The sequence below is a fragment of the Acipenser ruthenus genome, chromosome 8 (genome assembly GCF_902713425.1).
Source record: "Acipenser ruthenus chromosome 8, fAciRut3.2 maternal haplotype, whole genome shotgun sequence".
In the NCBI taxonomy this organism is placed as follows: domain Eukaryota; kingdom Metazoa; phylum Chordata; class Actinopteri; order Acipenseriformes; family Acipenseridae; genus Acipenser; species Acipenser ruthenus.
Genome location: NC_081196.1, coordinates 43,394,966 through 43,403,889, shown reverse-complemented (window position 1 = coordinate 43,403,889; position 8,924 = coordinate 43,394,966). Strand labels below are relative to the sequence as shown.

The 8,924-nt window shown below is 35.0% G+C and overlaps 1 protein-coding gene across 2 annotated transcripts in view; it reads right to left on the bottom strand.

Moving 5' to 3' along the window:
• Window positions 1–4,931: 4,931 nt before the first annotated feature.
• Window positions 4,932–8,924, bottom strand: part of LOC117406708 (tumor necrosis factor receptor superfamily member EDAR-like) — a 46,359-nt gene continuing 42,366 nt past the window's right edge. For both annotated transcript variants that reach the window (XM_034010979.3, XM_034010980.3), the window contains exon 12: window positions 4,932–7,840. In XM_034010979.3, coding sequence (XP_033866870.1) covers window positions 7,506–7,840 — 335 coding nt within the window. In that variant the 3' untranslated portion in view covers window positions 4,932–7,505. The remainder of the gene's footprint in view (window positions 7,841–8,924) is intronic.

Below are 8,924 nucleotides of genomic sequence, written 5' to 3'. Positions count from 1 at the left end.
TTCTTTCAAAAGTGGAGTCCTCCTGGATCTTCTTCCACTTTCGCTCAAAAAGCGACGGATGGTGCGATCAGAAACTGACGTACCTTCACCTTGGAGTTCAGCTTGTATCTCTTTGGCAGTTATCCTTGGTTCTTTTTCTACCATTCGCACTATCCTTCTGTTCAATCTAGGGTCGATTTTCCTCTTGCGGCCGCGCCCAGGGAGGTTGGCTACAGTTCCATGGACCTTAAACTTCTTAATAATATTTGCAACTGTTGTCACAGGAACATCAAGCTGCTTGGAGATGGTCTTGTAGCCTTTACCTTTACCATGCTTGTCTATTATTTTCTTTCTGATCTCCTCAGACAACTCTCTCCTTTGCTTTCTTTGGTCCATGTTCAGTGTGGTGCACACAATTATACCAAACAGCACAGTGACTACTTTTCTCCATTTAAATAGGCTGAATGACTGATTACAAGATTGGAGACATGTGTGATACTAATTAAAGAAACTAAATAGTTTGAAATATCACCATAATCCAATTATTTATTATCTTTTCTAAGGGGTACCAACAAATGTGTCCAGGCCATTTTAGAATATCTTAAGCAATAATAAGCAATAATTCATCTCTTTTCACAGCTTCTTTGCATTATTCTATGACATACCAAAGGCATGCAAGTATACATGATAAAATAGCTTTTAATTTCATCGCTTTTCAGGAGGAATGAAGCATTATTTCAATGAGCTGTAAGGGTACCAACAAATTTGAGCATGTCTGTATATAATGGGGATTGATTTTATTATTAATACAAGGGTGGTAAAACGCAACCGACGAGTATCTGGGTAACGGATATCCGAGTGCTGACTGTGTACTACTTCTCTCTTCAAACCCAGCATATCTGTTCTTCTTCATTGCACGAATGGCACATTGCTGCTTTTAAAGTGAGGATTTTTTTGAAAAGTTGATATTGATTTGTAAGGATGCATGTGTGACTACAAAGTTCAAGGCTACAGAATAAAGCTATTTTAAAGATGCAGTGTGTTGCTGAAGACTGTAAATATATATTGTTTCTTGTTGTCATATTTGAAATGAGAAAAAAAATAACATTATTCCCAATGCTTTGGTATCATTAGGGTTGCTGAATCCATTTTTGGAAAGCTGCAGTAATGAGGCATTTTTCCGAACGTTCTCACTGCTGCTCTGAAAACCCTAAACTGAAGGTCCTGCTGCTAGTAAAGATCAGCATTATCCTGCAGAAACTCACCAAAATAAAATAAGTCTGCTTTTCTTTTTTTTTAGTTGAACAGTTTTTCATCACAATTGTTTTGACCTTGCAAATCCACTTCAGTGTGTTTTAAAGTAAACATAGCTCATAACTCTGTGAAGATCGTGGGATATCCTTACATGTGATTAAACTTTTAAACTATTTATTTGGATACCAAGCAAACTAGTTGTATTATTTATTTAATTATTTCTTAGCAGACGCCCTTAGCCAGGGCGACTTACAATTGTTACAAGATATCACATTATTTTACATACAATTACATTGTTTTTTTACACATTATTTTTACATACAATTACCCGTTTATACAGTTGGGTTTTTACTGGCGCAATCTAGGTAAAGTACCTTGCTCAAGAGTACAGCAGCAGTGTCCCCCACCTGGGATTGAACCCACGACCCTCCGGTCAAGAGTCCAGAGCCCTAACCACTACTCCACACTTAAATAAATACCGTAAATGAAATATTTAAAAACTGCTTTAGCTTTTCAAAACAATTTTTATATAATACAGAACTGTATACATAGTACTAAACCAGTTTTATGTGTTTTTTTTTTTTTTCTTTAAATAAGTTAACCGCATTTATGTATGTGAGAATTGGGCTCAAAAGCAAGATAGAAGCAGCTTGTTGTTCAGGCAGGGACTCTTTTCACAAAGGTATATTAAGTTCATATCCGATTCCCAGAAGTTTTGGGGATTTGGGGCTTGCTTACAATTAAAATAAATAAATAAAAATCCAGCCTTAATAGTAAAAAGCCAGCATACATCTGTTCATAACTTATGTGAAACAAAAGCTGTTTTGAGTTTTATGCTTGCTCTCAGAAGCAGTCTTATATTACTTTAGCAGGGCTAAACTATAATTTTATTATTCATTGGGCCAGATAGTGTAATCAGTTGTTGGCACTAACATCTCATTGTTTAATGTTAAATACAGTTATTAGAGTGAATCTTACTTATATGTAAGCCTTTCCCTGTGCTTGCAGGAAGAACAAGAAGCTGTTTGAACCAGGAGATGCACAGGACTGTCGATCCTGACCACACCTTTTTGTCTATTAATTTAACCTCAATTCTCTTCAATTTGGGGATGATCAAGCAGAACCCTCTGTCTTCCAGCCTAGGAGCAAGCCTTTAGCCACTATGTTTTTATATATTTTAAACCAAGACCTTTTTCTGCAAGAAAAACTATATAATTCCCCTAATGTGTGTTTGTTGTGAAGTCGACGATTTATATTTACAATGAATTAGATCTAGTTAATTAATTAATTAATTAAGTAATTTTTATTTTGGGGAGATTTTTCTGTTTACTTTTTAATCTAGTATTTGGGAGGAAAAAATTATATTTAACCAACAAAAATACTAAGTTGTAAACTGCAGTTTATCAGCTGGTCTGTTCTGGTTTTAACACTGCTACACTTACCACCAACAACCTTGTTTGACATGGTGAAATGCAAACTAAATAATACACGTCCATAGTGTTAATGTATATGATAATCAACTGTTCTAGAAAAGGATTGTTCTTTCCAGTCCAACTCATATTGCTAGAAGCTGTTTTGTATAATTTTGGAATCATTTCTTTAAAAAAAAAAAAAAAAATTCAAATAAAATATATTTCTATTTGTTGTGTTACGGCTGATTTTATCCATTTGTTTCTGTTTTAAATGTTTTGAATTATGAAACTTATTAAATTAATAGCATCCCAATGCCTTTTAAAAATGGTTAACTTCTGTAAGTTCATCTTGGGCGTATTGTGATAATGGTTGGCTCTTCGTTTCTGATAAATTGCCAGCTGCTGCAATCTGTTATTGGATAAAAAAAAGTAAATGTCAAAAAATACTTCAAAAACAATCTTTTATTAAAATGACAAAGTTTCTTTTAAATCTGAAAACTCTCATCTTAGTCAATTCCAAAAACTAAAGCATTTTATTTCTCTTGGTTGGTTCAGTGTATAGCCTCTAGTCTCTATTGTTGTGTTTTTAAAGTTTAAAGGATCTACAGCTAACAAGAAAATTGCCAATAAATGTTACAGTACCTAATGTGTATTATCATCCTTTAGTAGGTCTTTTCTACGTGACGCAAACATTTGTGGTAAATGTTTAATTTAAAACAGAAATCAATAAACACAAAGAATATTAGAAAGAAACTATGTTTGCCACACAGTTGATGAACACAAATTATAAAACTCTTTGAAAATCTGTGGGGTCAGTTGGAGCTTAAAGACTGAATCACTGGATCAATTGCTTATTAAAATCGTAAGTTACAGCATATAGCGTACTTCTTTGATAATTAATGTGCCTGGAACCTACAAAACAAAAAATACAATTTCCACTGAGGAAAAAGAGTTTCAAAATATTGTATCTGTCAGAACCTGTTTGCAACACTGTGTGTTCATTAGGAGCCTTGGGGATATGAGGAGATCCACAGATAACTAATATCCTGGTACAGTAGGTTGTATTATTTATTTTTAAGGCTAGATGTTGAATTCAAGGAAATGCTTTGCCTGATGCCTCTAGCATTTTTACATTTAGAAGGTCATCTAGATATTTTGACAGAAGCCCATAATTGGGTTGCTACAGTAAGTACATCACCTATTTCATGTTCTCCCTTCCTGTTCATTCCAGCATCAAAACAATGTAAATTTAGGTTTAGACAGAGACAGGAGCAGCAGCATTCCTGTTTGACCACTTCCTCACATTAAACCAAGCCAATTGCAGTAAAGTGAATTATTTTTAAAGCTGTGCTTGCCCAAACTGTTATTTTCATTAAGTTCCAATGTTAAGTGGAATGGATTTTCCAGTAAAATGTCAGTGCCTAATTTATTCATTTTCTATTACCTTTATAAACTTGTTTTTTTTATTAATAAACTGTGTTGTGCAGCACTGTGAAATTTAATAAAGGTGTGGGTTTAATATTTAACAATTCAAGATGTCATTGAAGATGCTGCTAAGAGCAATCATGATAGGTCTTAAAACAACAACCAAAAAAACGTTAATGGGTGTTAAGAGATTTTATAGGCAGGTCCAGGATATGAACTCTTCATTAAATTATCAACCCCCCCATAAAAAGTATTGTAATCCATACAAAAAGGCTTATTACCAATAAATACAATATGGTACAAGTCATAAAGAGCATTACCCAAATGATGATCTTTTTTTCTAATTGTGTTGGCAATAACTTTGATATGGTCTTGATTTAGCATTCAAACTGGAAGTATCGTTAAGTGCTAAAGAACAAGCTTTTTTGTATCATATTATTTTTTTTATAAATTTAGTGTGTCCAATTATTATTTTCCCCCAGATTTTCTCCTAATTTAGAATACCCACATAAGGCAGATATAGGATGTGCGCTTGGGGAATTTGCAATGTGCATTGCACTTAAAATACTCAAAATAGCTGTAGGTTTTGCTTGTGGTAACAATAAATGACTGAATGGGTTACCTTTAAAGTAAAGTATGTTATTATTCTACATATAAAGGGTGGCTGATATGATATAGTGGTAGATCAGGGAAAAAGGGTTGATTGTTAGACATTTCTTTTTTACTTTATATAAAATCCTGCCAGTTGAATTGCTGCAAAAAGGGGAATTTGAATTTCCTTTAAATTATTCACAAACACACATTCCAGGTTAAGGTCAAGTTGTTTGGTTGTAGCTGGGTCCCAATTGGGTGCTAGTTTTACTCTGGTGGACCAGATTTACTACAAGGTTACACAAGATTCTGACAGCTCTATTGAGGCCACATGGGCGCTGTCCACCAGGAAACGAAATTCTTAAAAAGAGGAGCTATATTTTAAGTCACACTTGCAATCCCCTTCCAGTGGCTACAAAGAATGGAAAGAGATTCTAGAGCAGGGGTGTCAAACTATACTTTTGTAGTTTTTGCTATGCAATACATTTATACAGCTCATTTATGAGCAGTGTTTTTTATTTCAATATATTCTGTAGCACTTTATGGGATGTGATTAACTGTTTCTGTGTTATTTACTTTTCTATTATTAAGCAGTATTCAATAAAGGTACAAGTAAAATTCAAGACCATCCTGTGAAGGAGGCCCCAAGACATAGTCCATTAAAGCACAGACAGATTTGAACTTAACATGTCCCATTCTAAAAATAAATAAAAAGATCCCTCCCCCACTTCCCAGAAAAATAAATGTAATAATACAATTATTTATTAATGAATATGTACAATAATAAGTTACATATATATATATATATACATACATTTTTTTTTTGTGGTACATTTCAATGTGCAACTAAGGTAGATGAGGTAAGCAGAATGGCCATGCTGTACAGCATTTTTCAAATTATATGTTGAAGGAAAGCACAAATGTTTATCTTGTGGATTACATGTAAATTGATCACACATGCAGTTGGTATGATTAATCAGTTACTTACATAGGAGTCCAGCTCCTGACTTTGAAAGCTCAGTATCTGACAATGATTAAAATCAGCTCAGACAAACTGCATTTGGCAGATTCATGGCAGTTGGGTGCTGTGATCCTGATCTGATTTCAATCCTAGCACCTTGATACGCATCTTGAGCCACAACATCTGCCTCGCAGCTGGCTTTGAGCAAACCAAGACTATGCTTATTGGGGAAGACCTTACTGAGTGTTTATATCGTACATGAAAATATGCACAGAGTCACATTCCTAGCTTCTTTTTAGGAATACTTGTCAGTCTGGCCCATGCACAATATTTCCTGCTTTATGTTAAATATATGTCCATATATGTTAACATTAAAACATGCCACAATATATATCTGCATGACTTTCAGTAATAGCATGTCACTTAACATTGGCTTCTTCCATATGGGTTTAATCAGTTGTTGGAAAATAATACTTTGAAACAGATGTAAAGAAAGCACACAATTAAAACAAAACAAAAAAGGTTGTCTTGAAAATTAAATTGTTTATCTCTAAATTAACTGTTTCACTAAGGTTTTCTAAATGAATACAAACTTAAAAATGTCAAATGTTAACCTTAACTGCTTTATAACATGAGCAAGGCACAGCAAAGTGTAATACAGCACAGAAAAGGTATGGATAAGCATAAGCAAGCCTGGCAATAATTCTGCACATCCTACACAGAGAAAAGGAGGAAACTGTGTGAAACCACATCCTATTTTAACATACTGTACTCTTTAACAACTAAAACTTCAGGAACTCTATGTTTTAACATACTGTACCTCTATTTAATTTACTTATTAAAAAAGGAAACACCTTTATTTGTTTTTACAAAAAGGACACAGATGCATTGTTTAAGTATCCTTGATTTATAGCAACTCGCATTAATAACTAATCTTTTGACATAATTTTGGGATGAAATTGGGTTTAACCCAGATTATATCAATTCCATTTTGGTTGGGTAGAAATAAGGCTTCATCAGGTTTACCTCATAATAAAACCTCTATTTAAAAGGGAATGTCGGTTAATGTGTTACATTAGTGGTCAGTTTTTCCTTGACGACAAACAAAAAAACTACTGAATGGAAATGGAACGAACGCTGGGAACAGCCAAAGAGAAGAACATCATGAGTGGAAATACTGTGAATGCATGCAACACACCACGAGCGACAGAAAGAGCCAGCAGAATTTTGAGCACAGGCTGGGAGCACATTATTACTGCAGAAGAAAGTTAGGACTTTGTTCACAAACTCATAAGCAATTTAAAGAATGTTATTAGAGCCTGACATTCATGAAACTGTTCTGGACTCATGTTAAGACACCATGAACAGTATTGTTAACTAGTTAAAGCTTTGTGAATAGTGACTAGTACTGGACATCAATAAGTGCAGAGTTGAAGTAGTTTGTGTTGGAACAGCATGTGCATCCCTGCTCGCTTCGGTTTATTCAATAAAACAGTAAGAAGGCACTTGCAGTAAAGTGTTAGCAGAAATCTGGAAAAATGTGATAATAAATTAATGTTCCTCTTGATCAAGTCTTTGGTTATAATGCTTTCATGATTCTCCACAGATACCAAACAGTTTTGTTAATTTGTAAATCAATATTAAAAGTCTTTCTCAGAGTGTCCAGCACACTGTTCCCAAAATCATTTAAAAAATGTCTGAAAGGTCCGTCTCTTAACATGACTGGAATTCAATTACAATCGCTGTTGTTTCTCCTTGTAGTGAATGGCACTTAAACATATCTGAACGTAGAAACGGATAGAAAAGTGTTTTTTTTTTCTGAAATCGCGGACAGTAGAACACTTCATTCTTCATTTTACAGTGGTCCAGGCTATAGCAGCAGCTCACACGCTGGCACATCTGGATGAGAGAGCAGGGCTTGTGGTCTCCGGTATCTCAGCCCACTCAAGAATATCTGTGCACAAGGACTCCACTGCATCCAGCCTCTCAATTTGCACCAGCTTGGTCAACAGGTCTGGGATGCTGTAACCAGCTGTGCTGATCCGGTCGAAGAGCTGCATCCCGTCTGACATGCCCCCAATCTCGTCTCTCTTCAGACCAAAGCTCTCAGCCAGGTGGCGCCACGTTTTCACGATGGCTTTCTCTGTGTTGTATGTGGAGCTAAGCATCCTGCTCGTCTTCTCCAGGCAGTCAAAAGCCAGCTCAGTGGGGCTGAGACCTGGGGACGGACAGCACAGCACAGCTATGAATTAAAGCCACCAGGCACATCAACCATGTGAGGTGAGGGAAGGAAGGTTTAACAAAAAGCAACAGCCTGTTCTGTTCTGGTCTGTACTGAATAGAACAGTGCCCCTTCTTTTAGAAAAACTTCAAGAACATTAGCAGTCATATTAAGCTTTTGCTAGGATCATTTGTGATTTATATAATTATATTGGTAGCTTTTATTCGATTACTTAATTTCTGTCTATGACCACTGCACTGCCTGCACTGTTTTTGTGGTCTTGCTAGGGCTCTTGGAAGTAAGGCCAGTCATCAACATGGATTATTCTGGTGAAATAAATAACAAATAAACTCAAACAGACACCAAGAGATCTATTTAGATGGCTTGGTTTATATAAATATTTGAGGAGGATTTTATACCAAGGGATCAATCTGACTGTTTACTAATTCAATGTGGAATTTTGATTGCAATAATGGAGCATTTCTAACCATGTTATAACAGTAATACCTGTGTAACCACCTACAATTCCTGCTCTTACACGGTAACTACTGGCTAAATAAACATGTCATTACATGGGGATGACCTGTAATATAGTGTTTCTGTGTAAATACATCAGGTACAGTAATAAGCAGTTGATTTCAAGTGTATTCCTGTATAATTACACAGTAGTTTCAGTATAAGTGCAGGAGTCATGGGTAATAACATTGCTGTTACTATGTAATTACACAGATATTCATACCCTGTAATCTAAAGTGGTACCGAAATGTGATATACATTCTCAGGGGTGTAGCACCCACACTAATTGAATAGAGAACATAACTTTGAATTGAAAACAAAATAAATAATGTATGATAAAGCAATGGCAATCAAAAACAATGTTCAATGTTCTTCATCAGAATGTACGTTTTCATAGAACAAACTACTCAATTAATACGTGTTTTAAAAGTTAAAGTTATGATTAAGCTACTATCTTTTATAGAAAGTCAAAACTAATTTCTAGTGGTTCAGTCACTACAGTTGGTTTCAATAATCCAAGCAAAACAATCGCTCAAAAACTACACCAGCATATTTACTGCAGTTC